This window comes from Rhinoderma darwinii, chromosome 12 (assembly GCF_050947455.1).
Source record: "Rhinoderma darwinii isolate aRhiDar2 chromosome 12, aRhiDar2.hap1, whole genome shotgun sequence".
Taxonomy (NCBI): Eukaryota; Metazoa; Chordata; class Amphibia; order Anura; family Rhinodermatidae; genus Rhinoderma; species Rhinoderma darwinii.
The window spans coordinates 2,782,803-2,801,798 of NC_134698.1; the positions used below are offsets into that span (position 1 = coordinate 2,782,803).

General features: G+C 38.9%; 1 protein-coding gene across 1 annotated transcript; it reads right to left on the bottom strand.

The window, feature by feature from the left end:
* Positions 1-543: 543 nt before the first annotated feature.
* Positions 544-16,280, bottom strand: LOC142664712 (NACHT, LRR and PYD domains-containing protein 12-like). Its single transcript, XM_075843984.1, has 13 exons — positions 16,007-16,280; positions 15,676-15,743; positions 15,128-15,288; positions 12,503-12,680; positions 12,142-12,207; positions 10,260-11,961; positions 9,451-9,537; positions 9,143-9,313; positions 8,076-8,246; positions 6,136-6,309; positions 4,463-4,633; positions 3,217-3,381; positions 544-1,085 (listed from the first exon to the last, which is right to left on the bottom strand). The coding sequence occupies exons 2-13, from the start codon at positions 15,707-15,709 to the stop codon at positions 1,049-1,051; spliced, it is 3,117 nt and encodes a 1,038-aa protein (XP_075700099.1). The 5' UTR covers positions 15,710-15,743; positions 16,007-16,280; the 3' UTR covers positions 544-1,048.
* Between the last annotated feature and the right edge of the window lie 2,716 nt (positions 16,281-18,996).

Genomic DNA, 18,996 nt, shown 5'->3' on the forward strand with positions numbered 1-18,996 from the left:
ACAGATGGAAAAAGGGGTCTAGCTACATAATAACATCATGGTTTTAGAAGGGGTTGTCCAGGAAGCTTAAATACTGTAGGTGTGGTGGTCAGGGGTCCGTATACTTTGGTCCATATAGTGTATATACCCATCTGAGAGATAGGGCACTCTATCACATATCAAAGCTATATCTGTAGAACCAAAAACAATTCAACAAGTATTGGATAAGTGTTTTATTATATACTCAAACACACATAAAGTACATGACATATAAATACATATCAAGAGAAGAGTACACGGTGCATAATTTATCAAGTGAAAAAAGAAATAGTACAAAAAACAAGGGCCTATGACAAAGAGGATGTGGGGGACAAAAATTATTAGCAGTGTAGTCATTGCAGTATGTCTGTACCCCGGCTAATATACATTCTGGTCCCCTGTCACGCTGATTCTGAGATTTTCATGATTTTTATAGCGCTGGCGGGGGACCGTAAGTCTAGATCCACAGTCTTCTTTGATGACGATACAACTTTTCGTCATGTGACCGGCTCCACTGTACTTTAAGTACAAGCAGTAGCAGTAGTATATCAATTACATAGAGTACAGCGCGGCTAGTCACATGACGAAGAGTCGTATCGTCATCAAAGAAGACTGTGCAACTAGACCCCAGTAGCGCTATAAAAACGTTTAATTAGGCAAAACCTCCTGGAATATTATATATTACATAACATTAAAGCAGTTCATGCTGCAGCCCCATGAAGGGAGGACTCCATTATCCTGTACCCCAAGTGTCACTATGTCAGTGTCCTGTACCCCAAGTGTCACTATGTCATTGTCCTGTATCCCAAGTTTCAGAGGTTTGAGTCTATACAAATATTCAAGAGTTAATGTATCTGTAAATATTGGGTGGATAAATCAGCAGACGGATCTCAACCGTTATCATATTCATCTGAGATTTCCATGGTGTTCCTTGGCCATTGTAGATGATAAAGTTCCAGTAGATCCCAATCACCATAAAGTGATACGGAAACTTGAAGAAACTCAGACATTGAAGAATTCAGCTTCTTTTTTAAGACTTTAGTGCTAAAATATTTTTGAAGTCCATTCTAGAAGTAAAAAAAAGAATATTTGTGTGTTAGATAGTTGGTTAGTTGTGACCTACTTGATATCCAAGACGCCAGAGAAAATTCTTTGATATTAGAAACATTTCTGATGCTCTTTTTTTTTTCTTTATAGTCTACGGGGTTTCCCGGTTTATAAAAAGCCATTATCAAATATACTATCAGGGAATTATTTATAGATGGAGGTCTCCTGTTCAGAATCTTCATCTATTAGTCAAAGCAGAAAGTGTCTACTAAGAGTGTCTCTCGTTCTGGAGGACCCAGCATGTCCATGCATTGCATGGACAGCCTTTTGATTTCAATGCAAACTGTGTAATACTTCATTTCTCCTGTGGTGGTGCTGCAAGGAAAATGATCACTTGCTACAATGTTCCCCCAACATACTACAGCTGCTTGCTGGGGGTCCCCTTATCTCCGGGAAATCATTCTAAAGCTGACCATACATGTTTGATATATGTTGGAAAAACCCGCCGATTTTGAAAAGACTGGCTGACCATCTCATGTGTATTGTGGCGTCTCTGACTCTCCACTGATAGCAGATGTCTGGGGAGGGAAGTACCGGGCTGCAGCTTTCTCCCTGGCAGCAGCTTTCTCCCTATAGAAAACACAATCACGCTCTGCTTTTAGGCCTCATGCACATGACGGTAGTTTTTGCCCATATGCTATCTGCAATTTTACAGATAGCACACGGACCCATTCATTTCTACGGCCCCATGCACACGACCGTGATGTTCACGGATCCATGTCGGGTCCGCGAATCCGTGCCGCAAAACCTCTGGACAAGTCACGTTCTGGGTTTGCAGCATCACAAGCTGGTGACATCATTTTTTTTTTTTTATTGCGGATCCATGAATCCTAATAACACACGGATGCATAACAAAGGTTTTTTTGCAGACAAGTGGACCACAACGGATCCTGGTTTGCGGCCCACAAACCACTACAGTCGTGTGCATTAGGTCTTAGGGTATGTGCACACACACTAATTACGTCCGTAATTGACGGACGTATTTCGGCCGCAAGTACCGGACCGAACACAGTGCAGGGAGCCGGGCTCCTAGCATCATAGTTATATACGATGCTAGGAGTCCCTGCCTCTCTGCAGGACAACTGTCCCGTACTGTAATCATGTTTTCAGTACGGGACAGTAGTTCCACGGAGAGGCAGGGACTCCTAGCATCGTACATAAGTATGATGCTAGGAGCCCGGCTCCCTGCACTGTGTTCGGTCCACTACTTGCGGCCGAAATACGTCCGTCAATTACGGACGTAATTAGTGTGTGTGCACATACCCTTAGGTAGCTGTTGGCCGAACAATAGTGTATGACCGGCTTAACATTGAGGCGTTGTCTAAAATGGACGATCTCTTTACCTTATTGACTTGAATTGAGCAATTTTTGCCTACGATAAAATATTTATCATTGAATATTTTAGGTGGTGAAAGTGCGAAAGTCATGGTGTCTGCTCCACAAGGGCGTAACTAGAATGTTCTGGGTCGTATATAAAACTTTTGACTGCCCGGGTCCCACCTAATTTGCGTTAAAAAAAGCAAAACACAACTAGAAAATCCAGGAAGGCAGCAAAAGACCAAACCCAAAATTCTGTAAATATTTTTCAATCACTGGTCCGTCGATTACATATTACGAGACATGGATTCTGAGACTATAGACATATGGCTAGCCTAAATGGACCAGGCCTAGTTGCCCCGTTGTTTTGCAGCACTGAATTATGGTTTGATATCCACCAATTCATAACTGAGTGGTTAGTTCTCCCCATTTTTTATGGGGTTTGTTTTACACCACTTAAACAGGATGAAAAGAATGTGAAATTGTTGAGGGAAGTAAAGTATATGATGCTTCATGGGCCTAAAGAATAACCAACTGCAGCTAGGAAGTTAGGCCTTACGACCGTGTGTGCCAGCCGGTTCCCGTCCATGATCTGTGGAAAGATAGGACATGTTCTATCTTTCCACGGATCGGAAAGGAGTGAATTGGTCCGTGAAAACTATCGGGTGCTATTCAGATGACGTGAAAAATGGCCCGAGTGGCACTCGGTCGTATGCAACGGGCATTAGACTTTAGCTTTTGTAACACCCCAGTATAGTTCATATAGTAATGTACCTGAGCTCCTTCAGGTTGGGTGACATCATCATTTGTTCCCTAATTTGGCTGGAAGCAATGTCTTTGATATAGTTCCGGTTCAGATCCAGGTATATGAGGTTCTTGTTCTTCTTCAGCAATACCAGTGATGGGACGTATTCATCTGTCAACCTAGTATTCTCAAGCCTGTGATAGACGTACATTCGGCATATTATACAGTAACATTTTCTATTTAATACGTAAAAATCTTATCATGTATGCATTTTATTAGTTGTAATTGCGTTATATTTACAAGCGGCTCCTGCTCTGGCAGACTCCAGCCGTCCTTGTATTACAGGGACAGCCATTCATCTAAATGACCAGCCTGTTATACTATATTTCCCCTGCAGCCGCCACTACAGGGCAAGTGACTGTCTGGTCGTGCCTTACCCTACCCCCCCCCCCCCCCCCCCAGCAAAATCCGCTGTTTGCCAAGAATCGAGGTGATCAGCTGATCACCACATGGCCGCTTTTTGGTTAGTCCCCAAGAGACAACCCACACGGTCGTGTGCATTAGCCCTAACAGTTCTCAGATCTACACGGTCGTGTGCATTAGCCCTAACAGTTCTCAGATCTGGCTAGTAAAAAGGGTCCCGAACAGGAAAGTCCCATTTTCCCTAATACGACATATGTACAGGTATCTATATATTTCGACCTGAAACAGACGTCACCTCTCCTGACATGTCTGTTTGTAGTAAATACTTATATTTCTCATGAAATAACAATTCTGGAGAATCTTTTCTTAGAACTCTGCATTGTACTGTTCCTCTGTTACTCCTCCTACAAATGTATGAATAAATTGACTGGGTGTTACCAGTTGGGGGTGTGTCCCTACACACTCTGAAAATGCCCAATCAGTGTTGACAGAGTGAGATTGTGTAGTGACACGCACCTTTGACAAGGGAAATGGTAACACCCAGTTGTCAATGTATTTATATATTTCTAGGAGGAATAACAGAGGAATGGCACAATGCAGTTCTAAGAAAAGATGCTCTTGAATTCTGATATTATGGGGGATACAAGTATTTACTAAAACAGACATATCAGGAGAGCTGACAGTCTTCTTTAAAGGGATACGTAAGTCATTTACAGGTTTTTAAGATATTCAATTCTCTTAAATGCTATCTATAGTGACCCCCTTCTTTGAGAGGACCACTTTTCACTGTAATTATGGGTGATCGTCTCAAAGACCTTTTACTGTAGTCCCATATAGATCTGTTATACCCACAGTAATTCCTTTATCCCGCAGCTTGGACTGGACAGAGCTTCCATCAGACTTCCAAAATGAGGACCTATTAGGTCATTATAAGACAGGTCGAGCTTCCTTAGAGACTGATTATCATGTATCGCCATTGCCAATTGCGCACAAGCACGATCGGTCAAACTGGCATCTCTCAAACTGCAGGAAACATAAATAGCTGTATTATACATTTGATCGTCTTTGACATAATTTGTTGTATATACAATATAGTCCCCAAAAATATAAATATCTTCCTAACAGTTCTCTGATCTGGCCAGTAAGAAGGATCCCAAACAGGAAAGTCCGATTTTCCTTAATATGGCATATGTACAGGTATCTACACAGTGGAGTCACATTATTATGACCACCTCCCACTTTCGACTTCGACAGCGCGTAGCCCATAAAGGAAGTGATGTGTTGCGGGCTGGCTTGATGGGTATATAATGTATGCGATAGGCTGTCTGAACACCAATGACTCGTTGCCATGGGTAAAAGGGGCGATTTATCAGAGTTGTAATAAGGGATGATTATTTGCTTTCGGGCCCAGGGTGGTGGTATTTCTCACACAGTGCAGTTTGTGAACTGTTCGCGTGCTGCTGTGGTGACAGTGTATCGTGAGTGGACAAATGGCACTATTTGGAATAACGACGTGGAAACTGCGGAGCCCCACGTGCCATTGATGTGAGAGGCGAAAGTCGGCTACAAAGGTGCGCGAGGGCCGAACGACACAGTGAAAATCAACCAGGGGCTACCAGACGTGTGTCTAAAACAACAGTTCAGCGAATCTACTGCGTATGGGGGTCCGAAGCCGACGGATGGTCACTGCTCCTATGTAACACGGGTGCATCGAAAAAAAAGGCTTCAATTTGCACGGCAGTATCGGAATTGGACCACCGTTGACTGGCAGAGGGTTGTCTTCTCCGATGAGTCACGTTTTCTGTTTCATGGAACGGATGGACGTTGGCGTGTTAGGCGAGAAACATCAGAGTACAAACACCCCACAGCCATTGCTGGAAGAACACAAGCCGGTGACGGCAGCGTTATGGTCTGGGGAATTTTTTCATGGCATTCTCTGGGCCACTCATCCATGTGGAAGGCTCTGAACTGATATGGGTATGAATCCATCGTTGCAGATCACGTCCCCCCCATCACCCCCCCCCCCCCCCATACATGCTGTTTGTCTTCTCTGGGGCAGATGGAATCTTCCAGCAGGACAACGCGACATGTCACACGGCTAGAAATGTCTGACAGTGGTCGGAAGAGCACGGCCAAGACTTCCAAGCACTTCCCTGGGCCCCTAATTCTCCAGACTTGAACCGGATTGAGAATCTATGGGACCACCTCGATCGTCTTGGTGGCTCTATGGATCCTCCCCCACGCACCCTCAAGCAAATGTGCGATGCTTTGTAGTCAGCACGGTGCCAGATACCTGAGACAACCGACCAGCACCTTATTGAATCACACCGAGCCCGTCCAGCTGCTGTCCGTGTTGCACACTGCGGTCACTCTGGATATTAGCTGCTGCTCATAATAATGGGACTCCACTGTGTATATATTTCAACCCGAAACGGATGTAAGCTCATTATATATGTCTAGCTTGTTGTTACACCTTCATTATTTATATATCCCCTTCCTCAATGTATGAGAGATGTAATACTCACATTAACTCCTCTATCCTGCAGAATGGACTGGACAGATATCCCATCAACTCAATGAAGAGAAGACCGACCAATTTACTTCCACACAGATTAAGTTTTCGTAATGATTGATTTTTAGATATAGTAGAAGCTAGTTGGATACTGGACTTGTCTATCACCCTGCCATTACAGCTCAATCTGCATTTGAAACAAATAATAATCTTCACAGATCTATCAGAGATACATATGCACTTATTGCTGACATTTTTATACCCAAATACTGCCATTTAGTGCCCAAATTAATCCGCCATACTATACCTAAATAATTCCTACAAACGATAGCTCAGTAAAACTTCCATATAGCGCCCATGCAACACTGCCATATACTTCCTACACAATACTGCCATCTATGGGCAAATAAACTGTGACTCAGTGGACAAATAATACCGCCATACAATGCCTAAACAGGTCCGATGGACAGGCGCTGATGACATTGGTGCTGCTGGACACAGCGTCGACACAGAGGCCGAAGTCATCAGTACTGGTCCATCGGAGGGCAGTAGAGGGGGTGGGGGAGTGTGTCAGACGTTAAAAAAAAGCTCTCCATAGCATGGTCTAAGACTGCGGCGGGAAAACAGGGGACTAGAGTACAGTAACAGAGGTCAGATCATTCCGGAGCAGAGCAGCAGGTACTTTGAATATATATTTCCAATGTATAGTAAAAAAAAAATTTGGGCATAATGGTAAGTTCCTGGTGGTCATAGGCATTGATGGCTTACTTGTTGCATTCAGGTTGCGCCTGGCATGTCTGATGCTGGATTCATACGAGCATGTTCGGTCCGTAAAGGACGGAACGTATTTCGGCCGCAAGGACAACTGTCCCGTACTGTAATCATGTTTTTAGTACGGGACAGTAGTTCCACGGAGAGGCAGGGACTCCTAGCATCATAGATAACGATGATGCTAGGAGCCCGGCTCCCTGCAGTGTGTTTGGTCCGTGACTTGCGGCCGAAATACTTCCGTCCTTTACGGACCGAACATGCTCGTGTGAATCCAGCCTAATTCTTTGGGGACCCTTAAAATTTGCTATGTGGAAAGGTAATTTTAAAAAAAAGGATTGACTTACTTAAAATATATATTTGTCACCTCGATTTACAAGGCTTCAGGCTCTTTCCTGGTGCAAATTTAGACAAAGTTGTATAGATACCACGAGGGTTTTTTGGAGTGGGGTATTACAAATCCACAACCCACCAAGTACATGTTAGGCCTGTGCATTTTGTCCTGTGTCTTGGATGTTAGGTGTATTGTTCCAAAATTAGTGATAGTCAACCACTGAAGAGGTTTTTACCTTTTGGACAACCGCTTTCTTTATGCCCTATTAGGATGTATTGAGGTAATAGATTGTTGCTGCAGATGGTATGATGAATAGTCAGTGCCAAGTGGTACCAGTGATAAAAACTGATCATGGGAGTAACCATTGCTGGAAGTCTCTGAAATCATCGGGTATGTACAACACGCCATTGGGTTCATTGGGTGCTATTTAGGAATGATGTCATGGAGCCAAAAAATTACTAGCCGAAAAATTTGGTTTTTATACATCTTATCATTATCCAAGCTTTATTATTACTGGTTTCCTATTAAATATCCTGCAGGGAGTAGTCCTCATTGTAAAATTATATAATTCTGATTGTGTATATTTTTAAGTGGACAGCACTGCTCTATTGTTGTGGTCGGCACAGGCTTCAGCTGCGCTTATTAGGGGACCCCAGGAGATTTTGGTAATGGCACCATTCAGGTAAATTAAACTTTGGGGGCTTGTAAAGCTCCAAAACTGTGACCAAAAGCTGAATTTTTCGTTTTTGACCCTTTAAGTCCAGTATTTGATACCAAACAGTTGAGCGAATCCCACATCGTGGTTTAAGTTAAATTCTGTGTGTACCCGTCAAAGTCCTAAATATACTCACGTAAGTTCCTCTATCCTGCATGTTGGGCTTGACAAAGCTGACATCAAGTCTCTAAACTGAGACCCCTCCAGTCGATTATCAGACAGATCAAGGGTCTTCAGGGAAGGGCTTTTAATTATTGTAGAGGCCAATTGAGAACAAGAGCTGTCTGTCAGGCTGCAACGAATCAAACTGCAAAAGCAAAGCAGATAAGATTTAGATTATGATGTGGAAACAAAGCTTATGTTATATTTCTGCTGCCTGGCCGCCGCCTCTATAGCTGACATGGAGTTCTTATTCATTTGACTTTCATCTGTATGAGTGAATCAATTATATAACGTACAATATCAAATGCAAACATTAATAAAAAAAATAATAACAATAATGTTTTATGTTTAATAAATGTACACCTATTAAAGTTTTTACTTTCAATACCACTTCTGACCACATGGCGTGCTGTTCAGAAAAAACAAACATGCCTTTGCACAGTACAGCACAACTTTACACAGGTATTTTTTGTTTTTTCTTCTCTTAAAAGCACACAATAAAATCCTTACAAAAAGGTGAACCCTGGCACAAACCCTTAAAGGGGATGTCAAGTTTATAAAGCCATTTTTAAATGCCCTATTAGAGTAGTTAATTGATGGGAATCCCTCATTTGGGATCTCAGTGAAAAAAACAGAGCAGAGAACAGCTACAATGAGCGTCTCTGACTCTGGAGGACCTATCGAATCTCTGCATTACACAGACAGCCCATGTTTTTCATAGAAAATTTGTAATTCTTAATTTCACCACTGGTGGTGCTATAGAAGACTTAAACACTTGCTGCCAGATTACAGCTAATTACTAGTCTCAGCAGCGGGGCAATCTATGATCAATTTATCGTTAGGTGACCCCCAAAGCTGACAATCGCTTTATTATGACAGACCACAAATTATAATGTTTAGTGTTAGGCGTCAATGTAGAATATGTTTTTATTTTCTCTATATATTTGCTTGACTTTAACCTGTGTTGGCATTACTGACATACGAGACATGTATACCCTCTCGATACCCCAGACACATATAATAAAGGACATTTCTACTCACATTAATTCCTCAATCCTACATGTTGGACTGGACAAAGCTCCCATCAAGTCACTAAACTTAGGTCCTGACATGTTGTTATAGGACAGGTCAAGTTTCTTCAAGGACCGGTTTTTAGTTATTGCAGATGCCAACTGAGGACAGCAGTCGTGAGTCAGATTATTACTGCTCAAACTGGTTAATAAAGGAGCAAAAACAGAGAATATTGAAAAAAAATGCTTTTTTTATTCTCCCAGATCCAGTTCATTAGGTCCGTATTTTTGTTCGGAAAGGAGATTTTCGTCTGACTCTGAAGATGATTTACAACTTACCACAGCTCCTGGATCTTACACTTTGGTTGATTTAATGCAGAACATATCAAGTGAACATCTTCATCCTTTAGACTATTGTCACGAAGACTACAGAAAGCAAAGGAAAGTGTCATTATTTATGTAACTTTTTGCAAATTGGTGTCGAGAAAAAAAGTTAAGGCAAATGGGAAAATGTCATAGAACTGTAAGCGGAGCAGACTTTAGTGTACAAGCACTTCCATGACTTGGGTAGGAAAGATGAGCAAATTGGCTTTATGCCAAGCACCATATAAATGGATTGTTTAATATGTCCAAGATTGTATATAAGAAGTGACTGAGTACATAATAGCTGAGGGTCAGTTATACATTACTATATTAAAATCTAAAACTGATCATAAACATTGACATCAATTCTAAAAAAATCTGTAAGCAATGACATGATACCCCAAAATATTGAACTAGAGGTCCTCTATTGATACAAAAAATCTCTTTAACCATCACAATTAGGCTAGATTCACACGAATGTGGGGAAACTCGGACGTGATAAACATGACGTGTTTCACGTCCGAGGTGCCCCCTGTGCGGGTTCCGTTTTCACGGATCCCTTAGAATGAGTCTATGGAGGGAACCGTGAAAACTGAATAAAATAGGACATGTTCTATTTTTCAACGGACCCCTCACACAGTCCATTGAAGCAACGACCGTGTGGACGTCCCCATTGAATTACATTTGTCTGTGTGATGACCGTTGTTTTAACGGCCGTCACAAGGACGTATTCAACGCTCATGTGAATCAGGCCTTACAGCAATAAAAGAATTGAAAAATCTTACCAGAGGTCCCTAATGGTGTGTAGGACTCCTGAAAATCTTCGTAGTCCTTCATTTTGAATGCCACACGATTCTAGATTAAGCTTCTCTGTCTCTATACAGGATTTCAGGATAAATGGAAATACGCTACAGTCTAAAGGTGTCAAAGGGACATAGGAAAAATCAAAACTTTTGCCTGATCCCAAAGATTGCAAAACAAGAGCCTCGTTTCGGGTCTCAAAAAGATACACAAATGCACCCATGAGCTTTCCGTTATCATCTTTGTACTCATTCTCCTTCCATGTGTCATGGATGGTCTTTTGAAGCCACTCAATGACAATTTTTGATGTTTCGGTAGACAACTCTCCCAAATATCTCTTCAAAATGGACCCAGTGGATATATCCGAAAGGCCACAGAGAAAACGAAGAAATATTTCACCACGATTATCATCGTAGATTTGGGCTTCCTTAAGTGACTTCTGAAGTTTCTCTTGGTTATGGTCCATATAATGAACCAAGGCAGCAAAGAACTCCTGAATAGTAAGATGTAGGAAGGAAAAGGTCACATTCGGGGGCTGGTCAGTTTCCATCATAAAACTTGATAGTAGGTGAGAAGAAACATCCACATTAAAGGATCCCAGATCTCGTTCATCAAATATAATACTGTGATTCATTACTCCATATTCTGCCATCCATCCGATGGACTGCAGGATCTTCTGAGCGTCACTTTTGTGCAGGCTGTGATTAAAAAGAATATTGGCCACAAATATCGCAAAAAGTTGTGTCACCGTTTTGGGTAATAATGACAACTGATCACTACTTGTTGGTTGTAAGTTCTTGGATAATACTGTACAGATGATCCAGCAGTAGGACGGGATGTAACAAAACGTGTACAATGTGTCATTCTCCTTCACATATTGAAACATTTTGTCCGAAATTTCCTTATTTTTGAAAAATACTTCAAAGTAAATTTCCCTTTCCTTGGGAAAGAAGCCCATTATTTCAGATACCCTCTGAAAAACGCCTGTACCTATTGATGCCAGTTTGGTTGGGCGACTGGTCATTAACACATAGCAGCCCCGGAGAAGTGACTGTTTAACCAAACTAACCACAATCGCACCAAGACTATCCACCTGTTTTACGTTGCTCAACAAATTTTTCGACCAAAAATCCATTTGGTGAACAGTTTCATCCAGGCCGTCAAATATAAAAAGCAGTTCTTCTGGATTTCGTAGGATCTTTTCAAGATGATTCTGCAGATGAGGGTATTCCTGAAGGATCAGCTTCTCCAAGCTGACCTTATCAAGTTGATTGAGTTCCCGGAATTTGAAGAAGAAAATAAAAGCAAATCTCTGATAAAGTTTTCCGTTCACCCAGTCATAGACAAACTTTTGCATTAGTGTGGTCTTCCCCACGCCTGGTACTCCCCTCACCATCACTGTACGGGGCACACACCCTATTTGATGACACCATCGGAATAGTTTATTGGGGACAATTCGTTCCATGGCAGTTCTTTTTTTATACATATATTTCTCATGTTTTATCCCGGTCGTTATTAGCTCATTTTTAGGTAATATCTTTCTTTGATTACTAGAAACGACTACAATGTTCACATAGCGCTCAGAAATGATGAAGCTTTGTAGCTCCAGGGTGGAACCTGGTGGCTTGTTTTCTACCAAATACTGACTTTTCTTCCACAGATGGGTCTTATGGAGCTCCTGGATGTCTGGACGAATGAAGAAATGCATTCATGTGTCAAAATAGATCAGCCTATAGGATCGTATTATGGTATGAAATCATTCATATTTTCTATATAATAATATGTACCCGTTTTCACCACTATTTGTGGTGGTGCATGACATAGGGCTTTGTACACATGGCGGGTACTCTATCATCATCAATTTACCTTTAAGCACTATAGACACACGAGGACCTCGTTTATCCAGAATGATCTGTTCTATGAGGTTATCGCCTATACAGAAGAAAGTCACTGCATTAGTCTATAGTATTACATGAATGGTAGTAGCACTGGATATAGGGTTGGGCATGTTATTGTAGCAGATTTTGTGTACTCTACACAGTCTTACTTATTTTTCTGTATCCGATAAGCCTGAATAGCTACTAATCCAGCATCCAGCTCTTTATCAGATCCCACAGATGCTGGATTAAAGGAATGTAAGTTATTTATCATTCTTATAATGAAGACAAGGCTAATAATAATAATAATGATATAATAATAATATGATAGACACAATTTTCAGAGTTACCTGCCTGAGTAATTTCATCCAGTACCGTGATTAAGTTTGGATCTGAGCATGCAGTCTCCACAGAAAAAATGCTTTCCCAGAATGCCATTACGATATTCCTTCCCTGATGTAAAATATTCCGTACCAATGTCTCCGAAAATATAGAGGTCCCGAGGTCTTTCTTCATTTGTAAATAAGACTGAAATCCAAATAATATCCGTGAATAATTTGTAACAGATATAAATTAAATCCATGAACATACAATATACTGAAGACATGTGGAATAGAGATTTATTAGGTTTATAAAAAAAAAAGGAAACATTTCTTATTCATAGGGGGCAGTATGATAATGGTTATATTCTTGTATATAGAAGCAGTATTATAGTAGTTATATTCTTGTATATAGGGGCAGTATTATAGTAGTTATATTCTTGTCTATAGGGGGCAGTATTATAGTAGTTATATTCTTGTATATAGGGGGCAGTATTATAGTAGTTATATTCTTGTATATAGGGGTCAGTATTATAGTAGTTGTATTCTTGTATATAGGAGCAGTATTATTGTTGTTATATTCTTGTACATAGGGGGCAGTATGATAGTGGTTATATTCTTGTATATAGGGGCAGTATGATAATGGTTATATTCTTGTATATAGAAGCTGTATTATAGTAGTTATATTCTTGTATATAGGGGCAGTATTATAGTAGTTATATTCTTGTCTATAGGGGGCAGTATTATAGTAGTTATATTCTTGTATATAGGGGGCAGTATTATAGTAGTTATATTCTTGTATATAGGGGTCAGTATTATAGTAGTTGTATTGTATATAGGAGCAGTATTATAGTAGTTATATTCTTGTATATAGGAGCAGTATTATAGTAGTTATATTCTTGTATATAGGAGCAGTATTATTGTTGTTATATTCTTGTACATAGGGGGCAGTATGATAGTGGTTATATTCTTTTATATAGGGGGCAGTATGATAATGGTTATATTCTTGTATATAGAAGCAGTATTATAGTAGTTATATTCTTGTATATAGGGGCAGTATTATAGTAGTTATATTCTTGTATATAGGGGGCAGTATTATAGAAGTTATATTCTTGTATATAGGAGGCAGCATTATAGTAGTTATATTCTTGTATATAGGAGCAGTATTATTGTTGTTATATTCTTGTACATAGGGGGCAGTATGATAGTGGTTATATTCTTGTATATAGGGGGCAGTTTAATTTTAGTTATATTCTTGTTTATAAGAGGCAGTATTATAGTAGTTATATTATTGTATATAGGAGCAGTATTATTGTCGTTATATTCTTGTACATAGGGGGCAGTATTATAGTAGTTATATTCTTGTATATAGGGGCAGTATTATAGTAGATATATTCTTGTAATTAGGGGCAGTATAATAGTAGTTATGTTCTTGTATATAGGGGCAGTATTATAGTAGTTATATTCTTGTATATATGGGGCAGTATTATAGTAGTTATATTCTTGTATATAGGGGCAGTATTGTAGTAGTTAGATTCTTGTATATAGGAGCAGTATTATAGTCATTATATTATTGTATATAGGGGGCAGTATTATAGTAGTTATATTCTTGTATATAGGGAGCAGTATTATAGTAGTTATATTCTTGTATATAGGGAGCAGTATTATAGTAGTTATTATCTTGTATATAGGAGCTGTATGATAGTAGTTATATTCTTGTATATAGGGGCAGTATTATAGTAGTTCTATTCTTGTATATAGGAGCAGTATTATAGTAGTTCTATTCTTGTATATAGGGGCAGTATTATAGTAGTTATATTCTTGTACATAGGGGGCAGTATTATAGTAATAATCTTGTATATAGGGGCAGTATTATAGTAGTTATATTCTTGTGTATAGGGATAGTATTATATTAGTTATGTGCTTGTAGATAGGGGGCAGTATTATAGTAGTTATATTCTTTTATATAGGAGCAGTTTTATAGTAGTTATATTCTTGTATATAGGGGGCAGTATTATAGTAGTTCTATTCTTGTATATAGGAGCAGTATTATAGTAGTTCTATTCTTGTATATAGGGGCAGTATTATAGTAGTTATATTCTTGTACATAGGGGGCAGTATTATAGTAATAATCTTGTATATAGGGGCAGTATTATAGTAGTTATATTCTTGTGTATAGGGATAGTATTATATTAGTTATGTGCTTGTAGATAGGGGGCAGTATTATAGTAGTTATATTCTTTTATATAGGAGCAGTTTTATAGTAGTTATATTCTTGTATATAGGGGGCAGTATTATAGTAGTTATATTCTTGTATATAGGAGCAGTATTATAGTAGTTATATTCTTGTGTATAGGGATAGTATTATATTAGTTATGTGCTTGTAGATAGGGGGCAGTATTATAGTAGTTATATTCTTTTATATAGGAGCAGTTTTATAGTAGTTATATTCTTGTATATAGGGGGCAGTATTATAGTAGTTATATTCTTGTATATAGGAGTAGTATTATAGTAATTGTATTCTTGTATATAAAGGGCAGTATTATAGCAGTTCTATTCTTGTCCATATGATCAATGGGCTGTAGTAGTCACATATACATTGAGGGATTATAATTATCTGGTTATGATCAATAGATTACAATACAAGTTTCATACCTTTGCATTAACCGCTTTCCGAGGCTCAAGTTTAGAAAGAAGACTACAAGTGTCCATGGACTCTACAATGAAGGCTAAATCCTCTCTGAAATACTTGTATATCTTCCTCACCTTGTAATCTTCAAACTGAGAGAGCGTTTGCAAGAAGTTTTTGATGTCTTCTGGAGAATAGAGGAGAAAAAGATAAAATCACTAGATCTACGTCAGATATAGAATGTCTGTTAGACAGAAGAATTAATTACTCTTCCACTAAATGCTTTTTAGACCCAAGTGAAATACTATCCTTTTTCACCACCATTTACCCTAATAGGGATTTAGACAACCCCTAAATACAATGTTATTCTACATAGATCATAACACAAGCTGACCACATGCATTTTCTCTTGTTGGAGAAAGTTTATTAACACTTTGTGATAGATAGATAGATAGATAGATAGATAGATAGATAGATAGATAGATAGATAGATAGATAGATAGATAGAGCTATATAAGAGATAGATATTACATAGATGGATAAATAGACAGACACACACAGATAACATACTGACCATCTCTTATGATTCGTTCTGAACCCTGATCCATCTTTTGTACTCCGGGACTTAGCAAGGATCACAGCCTACAAAGGACAAGAGTCACACTTAATTTTTATTGCTAAGTTATACATGAAAGCATGGGATAACGTGTAAATAATCCCTAATGAGCTCTATAATGTCCTTTACATTCATTAACAGATACTATTTGATCGCATTTATTTAAATGGGGCTGTGTTGCAGCTCTCTGGCACTGTGCAGAGAAAGAGCCAGAAGGTTGCAGCCCTTATCTAGGGATTGTGGGGTTCTCAGAGGTCAGACCCTCATTGATCAATAAATTGTGTCTTACCAAGTTCGCTGTCCTCTGAGTATATCCAGATTTTTATGCTTTCATCGTGTTGAAAACTCCCAAAAAATCCAACCCAAGTTAGAGTAATATTCTCATCTTCATATTTTGCCACTTTACAATGCTAATGTTAGTGAAAAATATCTAAAAACCAAAGACAATAAAGTTTAGTTTGTGTCCCAGATGGAAAATCAACAACTAATGTTGAGAATTCTCGGAGCTCGGCTGACGTGGTATGGTCTCATGGCATTGATTGATGAAACTTCCCATGATAAACCCGTGTCATGCACCCACTTTTATTGTTAATATAATCATGTTCTTAACCAGGAGATCTAGAGTGATTGTCTTCTTCTCTGAAGAAGACTAATTTCTGAGGTTTTATTGAGGCACAACTATCTTTATGACTTCTCATTGCTGAACTTTGCCTGATTTATTATTAGAACTGCAGACTCGAAGGTTGTCCCTTTGTTCAGTGTACCTGTTAACATTTATCTAATAGTGAGAACTTATAACCTTTTCTACACAACTAGAATCGACAAATATGTTTACAGCCTGTCGGTATTCATGAACGAGAGCAATTAAAATACGCTCAGGAATCTAAGCCAATTTAAAGCTCTCTAGAGCTGTCAATATTTCTTTAAAATTAGATGATATAGACCCCTACCTAATGTAATTCACTGTACCCTATCCATTGGTGTATTGGTGCCTAAAACTATCATACTGTTACTTTTGTGCGAAAAGGTTCTAGTCCATCACTTTTTTTTTGATGCATGACAAGTACTTGCTAGCTTTAGAGGCTGCAGATTAACATTTCATGCTGACAAGTGAGTCTACAAGCTAGAAATCCCCCTAAAATCTTCACAGAATTTTGATTATATCCACATTGTTAACAACGGGCATGTTTTTTTCCCAAAAAACATATAATCACTGTAATGTATGCGGCCGCAGACCACAGACTCCTCTCATACTGCCGACGCCTTCCTTTCCGGAGATGCCAGCACGTGCGGCCGTCCTGGCCTGCAGTGACCACTAGGGTGCGCGCTCAAGCTCAGTCCCGGCCTTAAAGGGCCAGCGCACACACATGTTTAGTATTGTCTAATCAACCCTGGACTATAAAAAGGGCCCTGCCCCTTCAGTCATTGCCTGAGCGTTGTTGTGTTTACCCGTGTTAGTCTTGCAAATGGTCCCTTAGTGTTTTCCAGTTCCCAGTGTTCCCGTTCCTGCTACCTGTATACCTTGTTCCTGTACCTTAGAGAGTTGGAGTCATGTTGTGCTACCGATCACGTCTGCTGTGTTACACCACGCCTGGTGTCTGCTGCTAAGGTTTCATCAGAGCCTAACCATCGCTACTGTCTGAACTACCACAGGTACCCTTACTCGGACTATAGACTTTACTTGGTACACTGTGTGGCCAGCTGCTATCCCGCTACGACGGTACGGCCCAGTGGGTCCACATACCCACAGATCGTGACACTCACTAAGTAATGAATATATAACCTAGAACAATTCTAAGATCTATTTTTTTAAACAATGTTTTTTTAAGTTTTAACAAACTAACAGGATTACAGGAAAAAAAGAAGGGGGAATAGGTAAGTAAATTTAGAGTCAAAAGACCATTTACAAAGTCAAATATCCAAAATCAGAAGAATGCATTCAATATAGTGCGATGAAGACACGCCTTGAGTAAGCTACAGTATCAAAATATAATCATACAGTCATATCGACCATAACAATGATATAGAAGAACGTGAGTAAGAAGAGCGGAGAAGCTGGGAGGGAAATTGGGACTTTCCTGGAGACTGGGTGATAAGACTGTTTCCGCACTCAAAGTTAGATTAGGGAAAGATCATGATCCCAAGATATCAGACCTGTTAACTAAGCTAAATGTCTGCCCTACAACAACAAAAAATGCCACCCCCTTAAAATGCTGCACTTATGAGAATATAACTACTACATTACTGCCTCCTATATACAAGAAAATTACTATAATACTGCCCCTATATACAAGAATATAACTACTATAATACTGCTCCTATATACAAGAAAATTACTATAATACTGCCCCTATATACAAGAATATAACTACTATAATACTGCCCCCTATATACAAGAATATAACTACTATAATACTGCCCCTATATACAAGAATATAACTACTATAATACTGCTCCTATATACAAGACTATAACTACTATAATACTGCTCCTATATACAAGAATATAACTACTATAATACTGCCCTCTATATACAAGAATATAACTACTATAATACTGCTCCTATATACAAGAATATAACTACTATAATACTGCCCCTATATACAAGAATATAACTACTATAATACTGCTTCTATATACAAGAATATAACTACTATAATACTGCCCTCTATATACAAGAATATAACTACTATAATACTGCTCCTATATACAAGAATATAACTACTATAATACTGCCCTCTATATACAAGAATATAACTACTATAATACTACTCCTATATACAAGAATATAACTATTATAATACTGCTCCCTATATACAAGAATATAATTACTATAATACTGCCCCTATATACAAGAATATAACTACTATAATACTGCCCCTATATACAAGAATATAACTGCTATAATACTGCCCCCTATATACAAGAATATAACTACTATAATACTGCCCCTATATACAAGAATATAACTACTATAATACTGCCCCCTATATACAAGAATATAACTACTATAATACTGCCCCCATATACAAGAATATAACTACTATAATATTGCCCCCTATATACAATAATATAACTACTATAATACTGCCCCTATATACAAGAATATAACTACTATAATACTGCCCCCTATATACAAGAATATAACTACTATAATACTGCTCCTATATACAAGAATATAACTACGATAATACTGCTCCCTATATACAAGAATATAACTACTATATTACCGCTCCTATATACAAGAATATAACTACTATAATACTGCCCCTATATACA

Excerpts from the sequence above, each read along its gene's own strand:
- LOC142664712 (XM_075843984.1), bottom strand. The coding sequence starts at position 15,709 with ATGGATCAGGGTTCAGAACGAATCATAAGAGATG. Across the intron at positions 9,538-10,259 it reads CACACCATTAGGGACCTCTG|TCTTCGTGACAATAGTCTAA; the intron begins GTAAGATTTTTC and ends TGCTTTCTGTAG. Across the intron at positions 3,382-4,462 it reads TGCGGGATAAAGGAATTACT|GCTTGAGAATACTAGGTTGA; the intron begins GTGGGTATAACA and ends CGTCTATCACAG.